This window comes from Cibotium barometz, chromosome 6 (assembly GCF_041138505.1).
Source record: "Cibotium barometz isolate CiBa-2024 chromosome 6, ASM4113850v1, whole genome shotgun sequence".
NCBI classification, from domain to species: domain Eukaryota; kingdom Viridiplantae; phylum Streptophyta; class Polypodiopsida; order Cyatheales; family Cibotiaceae; genus Cibotium; species Cibotium barometz.
In genome coordinates, this window is record NC_141051.1 from 57,951,244 (window position 1) to 57,972,263 (window position 21,020).

A 21,020-nucleotide genomic window follows, 5' to 3' on the forward strand; every position below is an offset into this window, starting at 1 on the left:
TTTGCATTCTAAAGGATATGCCCAAAGGTTTATTTGTGTTCCCATCAGCAAGCTTAACCATGAGGCTTATATCTACAAATGGTGGACTTCCCCAGGCCTAAACAATCATTGGTGATTATGCTGACACCGGCATCACCATCATCCAAGAGGATTGTAGAGATTGTCATTCCTTTACTCGTGATAGGTAACACACATTCATTTAATCCCTTTAAAAATAGTGTCCCAGCTTGTTCATGGGCCCTTTTAATTATACTTTGGTCTTGAATATGGAAGGAGGGTGCTTAATATAGCATGGCTTGTCCTTTTAATCTTTAGGCTCAATGTGTGGGCTCTTAGGTTCTTAGTCCATTGAATCAGTCCATTGAGTCAGATAAGTTGACAATTTTCTTACAAGACTCATACATCAATGTGAGTCTTGCTATATCTCGTGGGATATATTCACACTTATTTGGTTGTACTCACTCTGAGGTGGGCCCTCTTGCTAATGTATAAGGGACACTGGTCTTTTCCTAAGAGACAATGTCTATGATGGGAATGAAATGAAGTCATCACCAATCACCAATCACCTTTGAGAAAATACTTTGATGACTATGATGACCCATGGAAGGCCAACTTCCACATCCCACTAAGTCATTTGTCACTGTATCTAGCAATGTGGGATCTATTTAGATTGGTTCCAGAGCCAGAAGCTCGCGAACTAGCTCTTTTTGTTGTGGCCACTTAAGAATGGTCACATGTTTGGTTAAGGCCTTTGACATGCTCGAAGTCCCTTAATGGCTCTATGATTTTCTCACTCTTGAATAATACTAGCTCTAGTTCATCTTATAACTTCCTCACAATCTCTTGGGCATTTCTTTCTCCAGCATAGGGTCCTAGAGTTTCTTTGAAAGGTTTTTGTAATTTATGTGCTGTTTTTCTTGGGAAGAGCTAGTGTGAGTGGAGGATCAAGGTCTATCTATATAACATGTACACAAGGCAACGTGAAGATTCCTCCATCTTCAGTTTCTTGTTGACATCAAGAAGACTCTTCATGTCATCCCAAAGTTTCGAAAAGGTATCATCAAGGTGTAGCCTCCTTTGGTCTTTTAACCAACTCTTAAATCTCATGGGCGGAATCAACCCTTACTTAAACAAATCCTCTATGACTCTCTTGCCCACAGTAAGAGGGCGAAATCAACCCTTACTCAAACAGATCCTCTATGACTCTCTTGCCCACAGTAAGTGGTCCCAATAGTTCTCCTTCTTTATATACAACCGTAACCTCTTTGTATCTTTATACTTAGCCACTGCATTGGGAATCTTAAGGTTTCTTGTTATCGTTGCATGTAGGATTTCTTTCTTCTAATTTTATGGAGAATTAAGTCAAAACATAATCTTAATAAACATAATGTGGTCAGAAAGACGACCATGTACCTCTCTAGAGCCATGTGGGAAGAACATAAAATCTGCAATTTGTCCTTTGATAGAAAGGCAAGACCTCCTCCCTTTGAAGTCCAGTCAATATTATACAATAATTAAAAGAATTCACCTCCATTTTTTGGGTTTGCAATGGGAACCATATTATATGCCAGATCACGAAATTATGACTTGATGCTTTTCATGGCCTTTTTGTACTCTATCCAAAGCAGTAGTTACATTTTGTACGGTAGTGAAGTCATCCTGCAAGCAAGCACCTAATGACATTATTGTGCTCGTGTATTATAAAAATCCAATACATTAACTTTTCTTTCAATTTACTTTCCAAACAAGCTAAGCCAGCACACTCATGGGAGTGGTGTACTGAGGGTTTCCATTTCTCCTCTCTAGAGCCATCTCCACCTCCACCCATTTCTTCTCATCATCACTCAAGTTTGCAAGTAAAGTTGTCTTATGTGCTGCCCCAAACTTTTGAAATAAAAAGATCTCGTGAGCAAGAGTTGGGGCCAAGTGAGTACAAGTAACCCTATGATCCACGAAATTAACATAAGATAAGACCGTTATGATGCTAAATAGATCTATGAAGACTATACCTTACGTAATGCAAATAGTAACTCCCTTCTCTATGTCTTTCCACCTCAATGAATACATATTTGGCTCTTATGTGTCGGGATGGGTAAAGCTAATAGGCTACACAAAAGCATATCCACGTAACAAACCAATGCTAACCATACAACCTCTAGAAGTTACTCTACAAAATATACGTTCTTCAATATGTGATAACCATGCCTTAAGCCTATTGTTGCCATCCTAAACCATGAATGTTTTCCATTCAAGTCATACCACTCTTCATTCAATTAATCCTCAAACTATGCATTCACCAAATTCCACATGGGTCCTCATTCTTGCAAATCCAAATCTATGACATTCAAGTATTCCTCATCTGGCCTGTGTATAGAGACCAAGAAAGGTGCACTTCTAGACGACAGATAACCATTCAGGTCAAAAAAAACATTAGAGGTTTTGGCAACTTAACTCAAGGCCGTCTGGATTGCCTTGTTGGGAACAAGCTTGCATAATGGAATAAGGGGTGGCTCTGTCGCGGTTAATGTGAAATTCCTTTAACACATCCAAAAGGCCATGTTGGATTTCACTCCCTAGGATTTGGAGATGAATATTTCCTCTTTCCTTCTCTCTATCACCACCTGACTCACCTTGCACACCTATATCTTTAACATTAGGTCCTTGCACATCTGGTTGAACTTGCTCATTTGCCTCATGGTAAGCATGGGTCTCCTCTTCACCCCCAACTTCACATGTAGTGTTCACATTTGTTAAAGTAGGATCATCTTGTGACTTAAGTGTCCCTGCACTCTTGTTTCTAGAGGTGCATTCTTCACTTATTGCTTTCTTGGATGGGCCACAATTCAAGGAATAACGCTTCATAGTTGTAAGTGACATAAAAGGCCATAAGTGTATTACAAGAAAAATATCCAAAGAGAAGCTAAAAATAAGAATGGAACAAATAAGACAATACATGCAACCTTTGATAGGTGTTCCCCTCCACCCCATCCTGCCTCCAAAAATTGTATTTTGATCAATCTGCAAGTGAACACGTCCAATCTAGATATGGGTTAGAATAATGATTCGTAATGCTTGGAGCCTACCATTCTAGTGTTAACAGATGGCATTGTGGGCATGGATGGCATTACGTACATAGATGTGGAAATGGATGCTTTGCAATAATATACATGTGCATCATGCATCACACACACACACACACACACACACACACACACACACACACACACACATGCATGCATGCATGCATGCATATGAGTCTTCCTTTGCCATATGATCCATTTCAAAGAGAGCCCAATAACATACACCTTATTTGTACTCATATTCAATCCCTCTTCCCAAAAGTATAAATGTTTCTAATGTCAACTCGTAAAGACATATTCAAAGCTTAATAGAGGCAAAAGTGTTACTACAATCAATGCCAATCCAAGCTAATATCACTTAATGGATATCTTTGCTTACTTCATGCAAAATATATGATAATGTAGATCTGGAGAGCTTGCTAGAGATCCACTTGTCAAGATGGACCCTGAATATGCTTCTGGTAGGTTCTTATGTCAAAGATATATGCCGACATGAACATTTGGGAAGAAGCCTGGCATGCCAGCAAAATATGAGAGCTTAGAAAAGGCTCGAGTGAATGGAAGAAGCCTAGCATGGCCTGGGTTGATGTGTCAAGAGTAGGGCATAAGAGTTTATGGTGGGAGGCACTCAAGGAAACAGTAAGGTCCAAATTAAGCTGAGTATGTAGCAATGTTGGAGGTAGGATACATGCCACAGATTGACCCTATGGATCTAGGCAATGCGAAGGATGGCTTATGAGATTAGTTTTAGCATCAACTAGGTTGATGTCAAGAATAAGGTGTAGGTAGCAAAGCTATACGGGTCCAATCATTGATTGGGAGGCTTATCCTCATTGAAAATAGGTGATGTATACATGAAAAAAGAGGGTGGACTTAGCATTTTCCATGCCTTACAAATATTAGGCATGCTAGGTAGCCTTTTCTTGTCAAGCAACCCATAAAGAAACTCACAAAAATGCTACATGCCCAATGATGGTATAACTACATCTACACAAAATCCATGGAATTTTTAATGTGCAAAAAGAACAATTGTAAGCCAAACACCAAGGAGAGTTCTATAAAGTCAATTAGCATTACAAGGGGCTCAGATAAGCCTCCTCAATACCTAGTAACCAGGTCATGAAAGTACCGAGTTGGTATTACAAAGGGCTCAAGTGGCCTCCTTAAGAACTAGTAACAAGGTCATAAAAATACTGAGTTGGCATTACAAAGGGATCAAATAAGCCTCCTCAAGAACTAGTAATAAGGTCATGAAAGTACTCTCCATTAATATGCTTTATTGGAAGTTCCATTTTCTTAGTGTTCATGATGGACTCAACTTGTATTAGTACTGTAGACGTTTATGAGACGAATTTGGTACATCCACAATTCCTTGGTCAACCAAGGAATGTACATATGGTCAATGGCATACCATAGTTTAGCCTAATAGTCCCATTAGATCTTAGTTTTGATCATGGCATTGTGTGCATAGTGGACCATACAACATAGTGAAGGCCTCCCATGAACACATGGGAGGTCGGTGTCAACATCGACCTCTCATGTGTTCATGGGAGGCCTTCTATAGCTTATGGGAGTGCAGGCGTGTCACCAGAGGGATTTAGCCACCATGCCCCTTGTGCTACATGAGAAACCTTGCCACAATAGAAGGCATGACCAAAGCTTTGATAGCAAAGTAGGCATCTTGCCGACCTAGTAGGCCTTCTTTAGTTTATGGAAGGCCACACACAATATGGGCTTTAGCCTCCCTTCCATGCACACAAGGTAAAATCCTTGGCACCTTGTTGACAGTGCAACAGGAAAAGCAATCAGCTTTAGAGAGAGGAGGTGAGGAAGAGAGAGGACGTTAGATTAAAACTAAATTATATATTAATATACTTTTACATATTTATACATACCTATATATATATATATATATATATATATATATGTATATGTATATGTATATGTATATAAACCTAAGTGGGTAAATTCATCCAAGAAACATTTAATAATGAAGCCAATATGTTTCTGACCTTGTGGCTCACAACCTATTTCCTCATCTCACTTTCAAATGAAGTGTTTAACGAGATTTGGAAGCGTTAGTTGAAAATCCCAAGTACTATCTTTCATAGGCCAATATTCCACATGTTGGAGCATTCAAACAAAAGATTTTACTCCTTAATGCATTCTCTTGATAAAAACCTATACATATTCATATATACTCATACATATATTTATACATGTATATATATACCTATACATATTTTTGCTTATATATATATATATATATATATATATATATATATATATATATATAAAATACATGTTTATATATACCTATACATATATTTTTTACATATTTATATAGACATATACATATATCTATAGGTATATTTATACAAGTATGTATAGGTATATATAAATGCCCTGCCACCTTTGCCAAACCTTTATGGCCACCATGTGAAAATGATTGCATCTCTCTCTTGATTTTCTTATTCAAAGATGATTATGATGTCTCTAGAATTTGGAGCCTAAACTAATTCCAACCTTTCTCCCATCAACGAATATCACAAACAATATATACTCTATTTTACACCCTTCTCTTTTTGACTTTCATGGTTATCTTTATCCACCATTCACTTTTGGCTTTGTAAATGGATACTCGTTGGATGACAAAGGGTGGATGGATGCTGTTGCAAGGATTGAGTGGCAGGTTGTTGAAACGTGCTTGTTTCAAGATGTCCACTTGAGGGATAGGAGAGTCATTGTGAGTTCAAACTTTTTGCAAAACCTCCTCCCTTTCTCACACATTTGTTTCTCTAAATGAATTAATTGAAGGGGTTACATCTATGGAGGTGCAAGCTTCATCACAATGGGATGTTAATGGCATGAACACTATATACATTGGACTCCTCTTTGCCTAAGAGGTATGTGATAGCCCATAAATCACTCAAAGAGACAATACCCCATAATGAGTCTAATCGTGTGACTAATGAAAAAAATAAAAACTCTATAGAAAGATCAAGCGTCTAGTACTAGGTTGATATACTAGTGTTTGGAGCTTATGACCATAGCAACATGTGAAATTAAAGAAGATGATACACAAAGCTAAGGTCTCTTTTGGGAAATGTTAATGCAACAATGTGGTTACCCACCTGCAGACTTCCACAGCTTCATGGCTGATGAAGGCGAGTGCAAACTGGCTTGTAGGTAGTGAGAATAGTCTTCAATGGGAGCCCAAAGAATCACATAGAGGAATGAGAGCATTCATGTCTATTCCATTGGAAGCAAAGCTTGCACCAACACGCGAGGAAATTTGTGAAGGTAGATCTAAGAAACGAGCACATTGCCATGTGTGAAAACTGGAGATTATGTAGAACCAAGAAGCCAAAATTTGCAAATAAGGAAATGGTGGCGAAAAGGAAACGTATATGATAATAAAATCCCCTCTGTGGATATACGGTTAAGTTGGTGGGAAGTGCTGATTGCCCAATGGAAAAACGTAATGTCTGCAGTATGAGCCACAATCCTACTTTCACTTAATTGTATATGCATGGAGTTTTTTGCTAATAGTTTTTTTTATTAAACCATAGGTAACAAAAAGTCCATTAGAAGAGGCATATACTCCAAGAACAAATCTTTCCCAGAGCATGCATGGGAGTTGGTTGGCTGGGGAAAGGCTACAAAAATAAGATTACTATGTATGATGCATGTGTATCTGACATGGCAAATGCCTTATTGCAAAGTGCTAAGAAACATGCATACATGATGGGTAAGCCTGTTGGGAAAGGTTCTTGTTTGGAAGATTTGATTCAAAGAGTAGCCGCAAGAAGCACACCCACACCACCACAAGTTGCATGAATGGTACACGAAGCAGTAGCAGGGACACTAACCTAAGACCACTTCATGGGGATAGGAAAACAGTGCAAAGGAAGAGATGTACGTCCACGGGGATTGATGTCGAGAATAGCTCACATTGTCCACGATATGTGATGGAGAATAGAGAACAAAAGCAAAGACATCGACTAAGAAAAATCAACTTTCAGTTTAAAGGTGAAGGCATGGCTTTAGTACAACCTCAAGGGGTAGGGGTGCTCAAGGAGGCCATCCATTCTCAAATAGGTAGTCCACCGAACTTGGTGGCAATCTGAAGAACCCCATAACTCCAACGTCAAATGCTTTGGTTTGATAGATGGCAAAGTTAAGTGTGACTGATATATTCAAAATTGTGCAAGAGGAGTATACCAGCTGCTTGTTTCTTCTTTGAGAGACAGCACCCTCGACTAGGAGGTCCAAAAGCACAAATGATGTGGTTTTGTAATGACGATGTCAGTCATACATGGCACATAGATTATAATACCACACTTGTCCGTGAACTTCCATCCATGTGGAAGATGGACGTAAGAACAAACATTATACCTACAGAAATACGTACCTTGGTCAATACAGGTTTTACGACTTTAAGGCCACATAAAATGAATACTCACAAACAATTTGCACCCAACACCAATGGATGAGTATCAGGGATCTGCATCTGCACCAAGTCATGAGCTTGAGCACAACATAGCACGGCAATCATGATGGAGGCCAAGGATATCGAAGGAGGCAGAGAAAAGAATAGAGAGTGTTGAATGTATGCAAGCTATTGTCACGGGAGAGACAAAATTGGAGCCTTTACGGCATAGTATTTTCTATGTGCAAACACAAGGCTCCAAGAAGGCAAGAGTGATATATGATGTGCACATAAAGGTCAAGCCCATGTGCACGTGTCCCAGTTTTAAGAAAAGAGAGCCATGGAAAAACCATACTTGACATATAAATATCTTTACTATCTTTACTTGCATATATTGGGACGTCACAAAAAATGAGAATATATTTGTACATCAACCCACCCTTTCAACTAAGGATGTTTCACCAACTCTTAACTATCCTAAAAGCAATCCCTAGTAGACTATGCATCCTATCTATTTTTGCTATGTAATACCGCATTCTATGTTCATAATGATAACCATTATACTACTCCATATTTTATAATGAAATCCTACATCAAACTTTTGAAGTTGTAAAAGAGCTTTGAGGTGATGACCCTTGTTGACGGCATGCAAGCATGTTCATAATTAATTACCCTTTATCATGATAATTTATAAAATGTGTTTGACCGTAGATTAATTATTTTCATGTATGGTTGATGATATTTCAAACTTTACTAAAAAGCATTGCTTTTTCACATCCTCCATAAATAGAGACCTCTCCTACAATGCTAAAGATACGCTTGCATTTTTTGTAAGATTTTTGGCTACGTCACATGTGCCCTTGAAAGAAAATCAAACCAAATGATTTGGTTAATGTATCATAATCTAAGTTGCAAATTGAAAGCATTCGAACTATGTAGTGATGTTTTAGATGATAATTCTACATCATGTATTGATTTAGATGATAATTATGACTTATTATGCAGTTTGGATAGTTATTATCTTAGCTTGGATGGTTGTAGTTTATTATCAATGCTTTGAGAATATGGCTATTATCGTTTTGATTAAAGTAAGATTAAGGGTATGATAAGATTAGGGGGTTGGATGACTTGAGGTAAGAGTAAAAGGGTTATGAATCCATATGTAGAACCAAGGCCAAGGAAGATATATTAGATAAACAGTATGCCAAATACACGTGTATCCAAAATTGCTGACAAAATGCCTAAGTGGCGAAAAAAGCTCGCAATACAAAGCTCATAGGAAATAATTTCCCTTACCCAACCATTTACCACGATATATTTTCAATCTAAGCCGATTTGTAGAGGTTGTTTTCCTCGACGTGCTGTAATCCGAAAGAAAGTCAAGTGCATCCAACATGGAATTCACCTCAAAAGTTAAAATGTGATCTTTCCCTTGGTCTCCATCTCTTGATCTATCTCTATGTCTAATGTATCTTTGCAGAGATCTATTGCCATAGAGAGAAGATCATCCTCTTGATGCTCATGCATGCCAACCACATCAAGGTCCTCAAGCACATTCAAAGAAGGACGTCCACATGCTTTCAAGTCTTTGATGATGTTTGATGGTGCTAGAGATGGCTCCATGGTCTCCACACTACCTTGCACGCGTACATCATCAACACTTCATGTGCATTTTCTTTCTTTAATATTACGACAATCCATCTTTGTTGAATCCACCAACTAGATGCCTAACCCTCTAGGACCTTAAAGCCAATAATCAAAGTTTTGAACCATGCTTTACATGGTCCACTTATACCACTGCACTAAATCTCCTCTACCATTCAAAGTCACGTCTTGATGTCAAAGAATGCCATTTTGAAAACCCATCACGAACACTAGAGATCAAACTAATAAAAGGATATGGCTTGGTGACTTTCAAGGGCAATATAATTACCAGCCCCATGCCCAACTTCATAAAACATCTTTAGAAATACAAGATGGTGTTCACTTGAATCGAAAGATACCTACACGATTCCTCTATGCATACAACAACAATTCATGACCAGGACCTTGTGCTATAAGAGATCAAATATGTCATCTATTTTATAGATATATATCTATATACCCCCTGTTACTGTAACTACAAAGCACAATGCGTGCCTTCAATCTACCCATCAGCCTTGATGTGTGGAGTAATACTTCCTATGGTACATTAAAATCCTCACTTCGCCCATCATACATATCAAGCAGATCCATATCCCTGCTTGTGTTCTGACATTGTGGCAAGGAGGGCTGATGGGATAGATGAAAAATGTCATGCTTATGCTTAGATACCAAAACTTTGAAGCTAGAAAATAGCACTCCATAGAGCATCCTGATCCTCACCACACCGCTGATGCACATCTTTCATTCTGTCTACAGATTTGCATACACCACTGCATGTCCAATCAAATGAGGCCACACACGCATTTCCTGCTTGAGCCTTCCACACACAATCTGCAAAAGCATCCTTTTCAAGACCAGTTGTGGAACCAGATCCACCATGCCTTCAAAATCTACCAAAAATGTGAGGAAACAATAACCTGGAGGTGTTGAACAGCAAAAACTCCGATCATCAATTTGTTCGATATCCAAGCCAATGAACCACGAACCCAAGGAGACGTCTTCATTTGCATATTTGTGCAGAAAAGGCCTATCAATGAAGCCCAAGCATGAGGATAAATACTGAAAGACGTAATGATTTTATAATTTCTAGTTAAATGCGTACTGGTTTATGGATATGTATGTGGCCAGATCCTTGGAAACTGCATAGAGCTGGCCAGTAGCATGTCGAAAATACTTATTTCCCTCTTCCCCGAACTTCCAGTACTCCGGCTCATGATACTTAACCCCTCTGCAAAGACAGAAGAACCAAAGACAGCATAACACAGACTCTTCATCAAATCTTGTAGCAGGTGAGGGCTCTTGGAATGCTGCTATAGCATGGTCCACCGCTGAAAACAACCTGTGTTGCAAAGTGATGATTAGATTCCAGCAAATATTACTAGTGTTATCGAAATTAGAGCTCACTTCTGAGAGAGAACTGGTCCGGTTTTCATACACCCAATGTACACACGAGACTTTGATTGATGCCGTGCCAAGGTGGTGACAAGCATCCCTAGAGGCAGACACCAATCAACCATTGAATTCCAAGATGCCTTGTCTTTCGCTCTATGCTGCAAATGTTCAGGAGGAAATGCCAGAAAGATGTGAAACCTCACCAAGATTCACATGCACGTCATCATCAACCTTTACATAAAAATCTGCATCCCACTTTGCCACAGCCGTGGAGAAAAACACCTTTGTTTTGGCTGACAATTCAAGGTAGCCTTCAATGTGATCCTATCACATTGAAATCCACTCCAATATACAACAAAAAGTGAGATGAACAACCAAGACCTAGCTGTAGATATCTTACATCAAGTAGAACCATGCTCATTGGAGGCTTACTAGTCTTAAGAAGTCTGAATGCTGTGCATCTTCTGCATTGATAGCTCGATCCAAAATCCCGTCAGGAGTTGCACTGAAAGCAATGGCATCATTCAAGAATCCCCATATCAAGACAAGGTGTCCAGTTCAATTATCCACCTATAAACTTCTTCTAAGCAATTCATAAAGCTACCAATTCTCATACCATGGGGGTAAAAGATGGACAAGTTTCTAGAGAATACCTGTGACCGATAACAAAACGCACAACAATGCCCCTCTCTTGCTCCAGTTGCTTCAACTTAACCCCTGTACACTCTCTTGTTAAAGAAGTGGTGAAAGAATATTTAAGCCTTTTTTTGAATTGTGGAGATCGTGTTATGCATACCTTGTGGCATCCATGTTTCCCGAATTGAGCCCCTTCTCTTGCGGCTGCTAAAAGCAGTGTTGATTCCGACCACAACAAAAGCTTTTTGCCTTCCCTCAGGAACCTCACCAACAGGCTTTACTAGAGTAGGAGATCCAGCTTGTGCTGCTCTAGCTGCGGCTAGTTCCATTTCCAACATCGAGACTGTTTGGCCAAGAGTCCTAATAGATTGCCAATATTCAATTGCAAACAACATGAATGTCTTGATATCACTAGAGTGCTTGATAACAATGAGGAAGCCTCTTTTACGAAAACTGAGGTTTGGCACGCAAATCTCAAAAACTCCTTAACACATCCAGATCTTAAGACCAGATCGAACCAAAAAGGAACGGCTATAGATGATAGTGTTCTCCTTGTTAATAAGAGGCAGCCCTCATTGGAGTAACCCTTCCCCCCCCCCCCCCCCCCCCAACACACCTTTGCGATTGATGGACAGTTGCAATGTCTCTTACAAAATACACTAACACGAGCATGTTTCTATTGGAAATCAATGCTCCACCCTTGGCATTGTTACTGAGCATGCTCCACTTCATGTTTGAGCATGCTCAGACACCCGACAGTGCCCAATTTAGACCTACAACTTATTACTGAGCAAGTAATAAGTTGCTCTATTTTGTAAGGCCCCGTTTATGAGGAGAAGACACTTTGTGTTTGCGCATGCCCGGACGCATGACAGTGACCAGTTTAGACACTACAATAGTCTAAACGGAACTAACAGAAGCATGTTTCTATTGGAAAACAATGCTCTCAGGCACCCGACAGTGCCCAATTTAGATCTACAATTGACAAAATAGCAACAATGGAAGTATGTTTCTGTTGGAAAGCAATGCTCTACTCTCATCATTGTTACTGTGTGGGTAACGGGTTGCTCTATTTTGTAAGGCCCCCTTTATGTGGAGAAGCACCTTTGTGTTTGAGCCATTATGTGTTCAACGAAGAAGAAAACATGATCTCCAAGTATAAGACAATTTTTACATAGCATTGAAAAACCAGAGCTCTGATATCAATATAACCACGGCAGCTTGCATGGAATACTTAGAAAATCTTAACTTTACTTAATTAAGATACACAAAGCAAATGGATCATGGATGCAGCTAACAATTCTATATATGCGTATACACGACATTGAGGGGTTGATACTAGACCACTCCCCTTCCCCTTATCGGGAACTTTATCCCACCATGGGTTCCAAATTAAAAATCTCACCCCCACTTGGATCCCCCGAACAGTCTCTGCTGGTGGCTCCAGTCTCCCCTCAAAGGCCGCGAAACAACAGGCTCTCCAGGTGAACCATATGGTGAGGCTGCTGAGGAGCTCCCATCGTAGATCCCTCTCCTGCGTCCAGCCGGCGGACGAGAAATCCGGTGAAGGAACAAGGCGAGGCTGGCCCCTAATGAATTTGATGGCCTGGCTGTCCTGCTCCGTCTCGTATCCCAGAGCAGGCCCTGACGAAGTCGACCAAGCAACGGCTCCCCACGTATACATGCCCTCTGGGGAGAGGGGGGCCAAAATGAGCAGCATCCTCAGCCAAATCTGCTGCGCCTGTGGACAGTCCCATAAGCAATGTCTCTGTGTCTCCAATGGGTGGCCGCATCGGACGCAGGCCGACGGAAGGCCACTGTAGACAAGCCAGGTGCCAACTGCAGAGCCCCTGTGGGCAACTAGCCCCACTGGAAAGTCGAGATCCTGCGTGCCTATCGGCTAGCCCGGAGCCTAGTCCAAAAATCCTCCAGGATCTCCTGTGAGAGTCCCTGTAGCCACCAATGCTCCGATGCAGCTGGAGAGACCATCCTCCTCGCAGTCAAAATATGCCTCCCCAACCGAACAATGTACTGGAAAAAGGTGATCTCTATGGCCTCGGGGGACGCATAAGGATCATGCCACTCATACTCGCCAGGGTCCCACTAGAGCCGGGCCAAGGGGTGCGCAACATATGCCCATATGCACCAATCAGAGTCCACATCTGCAGGGTCTGGATCAATATGCCACTTCCGAGAAGCGGCAGCCACTACCCGTATCCTCTAAAAGATGCACTCTGCAACCAAAGGCGACTCCGCCTCCACTCTCTGAAGTCTGCCCTCATCCTGTATCTCATAGTAGAGGCATCTACCATCCTCAGTGCAAGCTCTAACAGCAATCAGGATCTCCAACTGTGTAAAGGCTCCCATCCACCGTGGGGCCGCTGGCTCGAAAGGCGTGAACCACTCCTCAATGAGTGCCTCCTGAATGTCATCCCTCATAATCAGCCCCTCTGTGAAGTGACTCGGCCTCTGCGCCTGGATCTCCTCCGGGAGACTGCAAAAGGCCTGCCAATCTCCAAAACTGCATGCTCGGCCTGCCGGCAATGGTCCCCAGGCTAGACGAGGCCGAGAACCCAGCATATGACCTTGCTCTGTGCGTACCGCTTGGCTCCAGATGAGCGGCTGTCTGGCCCGCTCCTCATCACAAGTGGGAGGTCTCTGAGAAAGCCCCGGTCTCAGCAGCTCCCAAGCTCGCAGGATGCTCAAGGCAAATCTATCCTCCAATTCTCTACTGAGACCTGTCCTCCTCATCTCTATGAAGATCCACCGTATCTCTGGTGCCCAAGTGCCCCCTGCTGGGGGAGCTCTAGCTTGCAGCCGGTGAAAAAGAAGCTCCTTCCAAGGCTCAGCGCCTGGAAGCAACCCCCGAACAATAAGCTTCCCAAACAAGGCTCTACTCTGATCAGCTGGATCTATAATGCCCAAGCCCCCCTCGGCCAGCCGGAAGAGTAATAACTGCCCAAGCAACCTTAGCCCGGGCCGGCTAACCATCCTGCCCAGACCAAAGAAAGTTCCTAATCAGCCTCTGTACCTGGCTGATGCAAGAGCTCGAGAAGATCCAGCAAGACGTGATGTACCACATAGTCGCTAAAAGCACCTGATTTGTCACCACCACCCTCCCAGCCAAGGATAGCCGAGCTCTACTCCAATATAAAAGCTTCTTCCGAATGCTCAGAAGAAGCGGGGCGATCTGCTGCTCAAGTGACAAATCAAGTCCAATCTGGCATCCCAGATACCGCACTGCTGTGCCACGAGGAATCCATCTAAAACCCGGGTCTGGGCCCCATGCCGGAGCGGGAGCACTACTGATCCAAAAAGCCACTGTCTTGCGCCAATTGATCAATGCTCCCGAAGCCACACCAAAAACCTGTAGCGACTGCTCTGCCCTCTGTAGATTAGCCTCCTGGCCATGCAGAAACAATCCCGTGTCATCAACAAACTCAGAATCGAGCAGGTCCTCACCCCGGACTGGGAGCTGGAGTCATCTCAAACCAACCTTCTCTGCTGTCAGATACATACTCATAGCCTCTGCAAAGAAGAGAAAGAGGAACGGAGCGAGAGGGCATCCCTGACGGACTGATCTGGTCAACTCAAAACTCAACCCCCATCCTCCTGCCATCAACACCTGGCTACGAGCTGTGGAATATAGAGCCGCCACTCCTCGAATCCAGTCTGGCTCAAAACCCAGGCGAAGCATAGTGCCCTCTAGGAAACCCCAATCGACTCTATCGTATGCTTTCTCAAAATCGAGAAGCATCACGACCAAGTCCTCACCGAGAAATCTAGCTCGTGCCGTCGCCTCCCAGAAGGTGAAAATGTTGTCAAGGATGCTGCGCTCCTTGACGAATCCTGTCTGGGTAGCATGAATCAAATCCCCAAGGAAGGGCTGGATCCTCAAACTCAAGGCCTTTGCTAGGACCTTGTAGACAGTATTGAGGATCGTAATAGGCCTCCAATGCCGAATATCATCTGACACTCCCTCCCCCTTGGGGATAAGAAAGATAAAGCCCTCTGAAAAACTCTGTGGCATCACCCCAGTGTCCAAAACATACTGAAAGCCCTGCAGAGGCCTGGCCTCAAAAGGGCCCAATAGCGCATAAAAAAGGCAAGCGTCAATCCATCCTCCCCAAGGCAACTATGACGCGGAAGGACCCTCAAAGCCTCAACAAGCTCATCCTCTGAAAGGGACTCACCCAAAACTGTGCACATACGATCTGTGACCCTCCTCAACACATGGGCCCACACAGTCTGTCTGCAAGCATCACGTGCCTCCGTGGCTGGCTCTGCTGAAAGCAGGTCTCTATAGAACTCAGTGGCAATGGCTCTAATCTCCTCGGGCTCAGTGGCTAACGATCCGTCCTGCCTCCTGAGCTGGTGTACTCCTGCTCGAGCATGGCAGGGTCCGGTGATCTCAAACTCCCCAGTCACTCTATCACCAGGCTGCGTCCATTGAGAGGCCTGGCGATGATAGTAGAACTCATGTCTCTGCTCCTCTGCCTCTCTAACCTCTTGGCATGCCTGGCTCAGCTGGGACGCCACCCACTCACATGTAGGTGGCTGCTCGTGAAGACGCTGGAGCGAAGCAAGGCTACGTCTCAAGCGACGCTCCCGCTCTTGTGTCTCTCCCAGCCGTGTCAAGGCTGTAGCGTGCAAAAAAAGAGCTGAGCTCGATGAGTCCCTGTGCACACTGGCCTGCTGCATCCAAGTCAGAGCTCTGGCTATCATGCCATATCCTCGCAATGTCCTCAGAAAGACTAGGATATGTAAGTATCCTCTCTGGGATCCTCAACTGCAAGTTGGTCTCCCGTGTCCTCTCCTCAAGAGTCAAAATAATTGGCGCATGGTCTGAAAAAGAGGTGCCAACGAGAATGCCAACAGAGCCACCACGCTCCCCGAACCTGTCGCCCACATAGAAGCGATCAATCCATGATAGATTAGTCCCTCCCTGCCGGCGATCCGACCGAGAAAAACTAAGACTGTCTTGAGAACGGGAGAAAGCCTCATGCTGCCATGCATCAGTGATCCGCAGTGTCATACAAAATCGCTCCCAAGCTGCAAGCTCCGTGCCGTGCACTGTAACATGACTACCTCCCACCCTATCGGCCGGGACCTCAAGCATGTTGAAGTCTCCCCCGACACACCAATGTGCGGCCTCTGCTATGGCACTAGCATGGGTAGGCGCATAGACATTGAGCACACCAAAGTGCTCAGCGTGCATCCTCAGAATAACATACTATGCTCTACCAGGCACAATGACCCCGCGATCCACAATGGTCTGCCGCCATACATCCGCAATGACCATACATACTCCTCCCTGCCCACCCAAGGGGCCAAAACCTGCAGACCAAAATGTGTCCCATCTACCAGGCATCACCGAACCATATGTCCGAATCCTGCTCTCACTCAAATGGTGCTCCTGCATCATCAGAATATCAATACTGCCCCCAACCAGGCATCTTTGAGGCTCCTGCCTCAAGCAACCACGATAACGTACATAGTGTGCGCCGCCAAGGCCATGTACATTCCATGAGATGATCCTCATGGATGACCTGCTGAGGTGGAGGCTGTCTCAGCCATACGGCGGGCCTTCGCAAGCGGCTTAGATGGAGAGTAATCCCCATCCGAGCGGCTACGAATCTGCCCACCCGGTGTGCTGCAAGAGTCTTGGACCAGGCGCCAGTGCTATGTCCCATAGCGACTGCCTCTCACTCAGAGAGAGAAACCTCATGTATGCATACATAGCCAGGGTCTCGTGCTAGGTCTGCCACTATGCGAACCACCAAATGTCGAATCCCGGAGGCATCCGCACTCCCGGTATCAAAGAAATGTGCAAACTCCTAGAGTCGGCCTATCACGTCTGTCATCTCCAGATCGCTCACATGGTGAGAAAACTCAACTGCCTGAGTCTTCAAAATACTAAGAGCGAGATCCAGAGTCCACTCCCGGTCGCTAGTGCCGCAGAGAGGGAAGGAGAAGGCCACTGCTGAATCAAGTGCCTCCTCCCCTCGGGCCGGAGGTATCACCACATGAACTCTGATGGGTGCTGGCTCATGGGGACTCTCCGCTCCAAAAAGGGGTGTGAAGGAGTAGTCAAAAACCTCCGAGCGCTGTCTAGTGTCGAGACTACTCAGCCGACTGCGGATAGAGGATATCCGTGAAGCACGAATCGACATGGTAGGTCTCCTCTGCGGTGCTCGAGCAAGGTCGGTGCTCGGTGCCCGCCGGACTGCAGGTGAGCGCCAGGGTACTGCCAGTGCCTCCAGGGGAGCTGAGGCGAGCGGAGGGGGAGGAGGGGGGGGAGAAGAGGGTGGGGAAGGAGCCGCTGAAAAAGCGGGAGCGGGAGCGGGAGGAGGCGAAGGTGGAAGCGAGGCGGGAGGGGGGGTGGGGGTGGGGGTGGGGGTGGGGGCGAAGGGGGGGGTGCTGGCATTTCCTGATCCTCAGTCTGCGCTGGGGTCTCCTCCTGGAGGGGAGCAAAGCTGTTCCTCACTGGAACCCAGTGATGCTGAGGCTGTGACTGTTGTTGCGTCGGTCTCTGGGCATGCTGCTGTGGCTCTCTCCCTCTACGGCACCCTGCTGCCAATCCGAGGTCTCTGTGGGCTGAGCAAGTGTCCCGGAGGCTGCCTGCTGAGCCGCATCCGTGAGCGGGCCATCGGGGGTCTGCTATACTGCGGTGAAGGTCGGGGTCTCCTGCGAGGGCAGGCCTTGGCCGACCTGCCTGCATGTAAAACACTGGTTCGGGAGCCCCGAAAACTCCACTCTCTGATCGATCCATCCCCCCCCTATCCTCAGTAACTGAATGACCTTCCGAAGGGAGGAGATGTCAGGAACCAAAACTCTAATCGAAGGCAGGCCAGCTGCTCTAGCCACCACTGAAGCTACTGTGGGGCCAGTCTCAAGCACCGAGCCCACCAATGATCCTATCCTAGAAAGAAGCGGAAGGTACTCGCGGCGGAGTCCAGGAAAGCAAACTGTGACATGGACTAGGTGCTCTCCCTGCTCGGCCGCTGCTGGGTCGAAACCATGCTGCCAAGGTCTGAAGAAGGCCCGAGCGCCCCTGATGTCAAGGGGACTCATGGCTAGGACATGGGCCACGCTCTGGGCAGTCTCGAACTCAATCTGGTAGTGTCCACGGCCCAGTAACTGAACGTCCAAGATCTTGCCCACATTTGCAAGAAGGCGGGCCAGGAGAAGATCCCGGATCTCCCCTCTGCTGGGGCGAGTGCCAACTATACGACAGATGGTGGAGTGTGCCTGGAGGCGTTCCACCTCTGCGGCGAGGCTCGCTTCCTCTTCTGGCGCAAGAGAGCCTGATGGAGGTATCCTCAGGGGCGGGCGAGGGGGCTGCGAAAGAGTCCCTCTGAGGTGGGGGCGGGAGGAACCTCCATCAAAGTCTGAAGCTGAGTCGAGGGCGAAGCGAAAAACAGAGGGACTGAATCAGTGTTTAGCTTTGCTGAGCCTGATGCTCTGATACCAATGTAACGTGCGGAAGCTCTGGGTAGTCTTCTTTCAGCCCTAAACACTCTTGGAAACCTTCTGATGCAAAAACGCACCATCTGATACAAAAACGCAGGTAGAGAGAGAGTAGAGAGAGAGAGTGAGAAGTGCTGGAAATTCAGTATATACTATGGTACAAAAAGGTACATATCTTGCAGCCCTTGGCTGCCTTCATAAAAAGGTGGTTAACCCTAAAATCTGTCCCCTATGGGACCTCTAAGGATCCAAACCCCTAGTGGGATTGAATGATTTAATTCTATGAGCACTTGGTGCCTCTTATAGGATTCTTGGACAAGGTAGGAGCTGGCCGACTGCTGGTCGGCCAGTTCTGAATACATTAAATGACTTTTAACTCAGCCGACTTGGTTATCTTGCCTTGTCATCATGCGCCTTCAGCCACCTTGCTTCCTGGTACAGCCGACAGCTCCTGTACTCAGCCAACTGCCCCCTGGTGCTTCTCTAAGTCCAACCTGGCCACTTTGTATCTTGTGCTCCACACTCTGACTCATCTGGTTCATACTATTTATCTGTTTGCCCCCTCTGATCTAGCCCTGAGATTGTCCATGGCATCTATGATGCACATGACACTCGCTTCCTCTTCTGGCGAAAGAGAGCCTGATGGAGGTATCCTCAGGGGTGGGCGAGGGGGCTGCGAAAGAGTCCCTCTGAGGTGGGGCGGGAGGAACCTCCATCAAAGTCTGAAGCTGAGTCAAGGGCGAAGCGAAAAACGGAGGGTCATGCAAGAACCAAGCTGCACAAAAAAGGCGGAGCGGGGAGGGGAAGAGGGGGAAGAGCAGAAGACAGAGGGGGAGGGGTGGAAGACAGAGGAGAAGGGGCAGAAGACAGAGGGGGGGCGGAAATAACAGAGGGGGAGGGGTGGAAGACAGAGGCGGAGAAAAAAAAGGGGGGGGGGCAGCGGGGAACGAAAGGGGGGGGGGCGGGCGGGGAAAGCGCGAAAGGGGGGGGAGGGCGAGGGCAGGCAGGGGGGCGGGACGCGGAGGAAGGGGGGAGCGGGGAGCGGGGGGCACGAAGGAGACGGGGCAGGCGGGCAGGGGGCGACGGGCGCGAAAGGGGAGGGCGGGGGGGCACGAGAAGCACAGGGGCACGGAGGGGGGGGGGCGGGGGGCGCGAGAAGCACAGAAGCACGAAGGGGGGGGGGGGTGCGAGCAGGCGGCAGCTCGAGCGGGGGGGGGGGGGGGGGGGGGGGGGCGAAAGCTTCAGCGACCACGATCTGGAAGATCTCTTCCTTAGCATGTGCAACATTTTATCCAATAAAGTGACTTATAATATTTATAAGTCAGTGTGTTCACATATCATTAATCATGGACTGGACATATTATTGTTTTTGGGCTTGAACGGGTGGACAAAAGGAGGTGCCTAGATGAAACTTGGGCATCAAGCCAAGAAAAGCATAAAAGAGTGACTTATAATATTTATAAGTCAGTGTGTTCACATATCATTAATCATGGGCTGGACATATTATTGTTTTTGGGCTTGAACGGGTGGACAAAAGGAGGTGCCTAGATGAAACTTGGGCATCAAGCCAAGAAAAGCATAAAAGCTGATATAAAAGCCTAGATGAAACTTGGGCTAAAACTTGGAGTACAAGCCAAGGAAAGCATAAAGTTGATATTTTTGGGCTAAAACTTGGAGTACAAGCCAAGGAAAGCTAAAAAGTTGATATTTTTGGGCTAGCTCAGCTATTTTGCGCAAAAAGGGAAAAGTGCTGCAAATACTCGAATCTATTAAAGCAAGGTAGAGGACTGATTTTGGTAAGCCAACTTCCTTCATAGCTCCCACATGGCTGGTCGACTTCCTATAGGGCTGGCCAACTCACTCCAATGACGCTACAAGCCTGGTCGATTGGCTCCGTAGAAGCTGACACGGCTGGCTGACTGCAGTTTTCTCTCTCGTCACTCCTACGCTGGCCGTACAGCAACTTCTGGTGCTGTTTCCTTGTGCTGGCCGTACAACAAGCCGTTCTCTCTCTCTCTCTCTCTCTCTCTCTCTCTCTCTCTCTCTCTCTCTCTCTCTGGCCTTGTCATGGGCAGATTTGGGCCTGTTTATGAAGCTGTTTTTGGGCTGAATTCACAGCTCTTTGGGGCTGATTTATGGCTCAGTTTTGGGGTTGATTTGGCACAGAACTTGGGGCTGTTTTGGGCTCTGTAGTGGGCTGTTTTATGGACAGTTTATGGGCTGATTTATGGGACTGTTATGAGACAGTTTATCGGATGGCTTTCGGAGCTATGTTTGTATCTTGGCTCTGGACTGAGTTCTAGGCAAGATCTGTGCTGATGCTGTGTAGAAAATCCTGTGTTGTATGCACCCGCACCTTGGTTTAT

The 21,020-nt window shown here is 45.5% G+C and overlaps 1 protein-coding gene across 2 annotated transcripts in view; it reads right to left on the bottom strand.

Annotated features, from left to right (window-relative positions):
- Window positions 1-9,399: 9,399 nt before the first annotated feature.
- Window positions 9,400-21,020, bottom strand: part of LOC147637899 (putative beta-1,3-galactosyltransferase 2) — a 62,459-nt gene continuing 50,838 nt past the window's right edge. Inside the window, exons 4-11 of one of the 2 annotated variants that reach the window (XM_086799737.1) lie at window positions 11,345-11,544; window positions 11,202-11,265; window positions 10,981-11,053; window positions 10,752-10,872; window positions 10,561-10,648; window positions 10,259-10,384; window positions 10,074-10,183; window positions 9,400-9,987 (exon numbers count right to left, since the gene is read on the bottom strand). In XM_086799737.1, coding sequence (XP_086655863.1) covers window positions 9,839-9,987; window positions 10,074-10,183; window positions 10,259-10,384; window positions 10,561-10,648; window positions 10,752-10,872; window positions 10,981-11,053; window positions 11,202-11,265; window positions 11,345-11,544 — 931 coding nt within the window. In that variant the 3' untranslated portion in view covers window positions 9,400-9,838. Of the gene's footprint in view, window positions 9,988-10,073; window positions 10,184-10,258; window positions 10,385-10,560; window positions 10,707-10,751; window positions 10,873-10,980; window positions 11,054-11,201; window positions 11,266-11,344; window positions 11,545-21,020 lie in introns of both variants that reach the window. The other variant, XM_086799738.1, reaches the window with a different exon arrangement.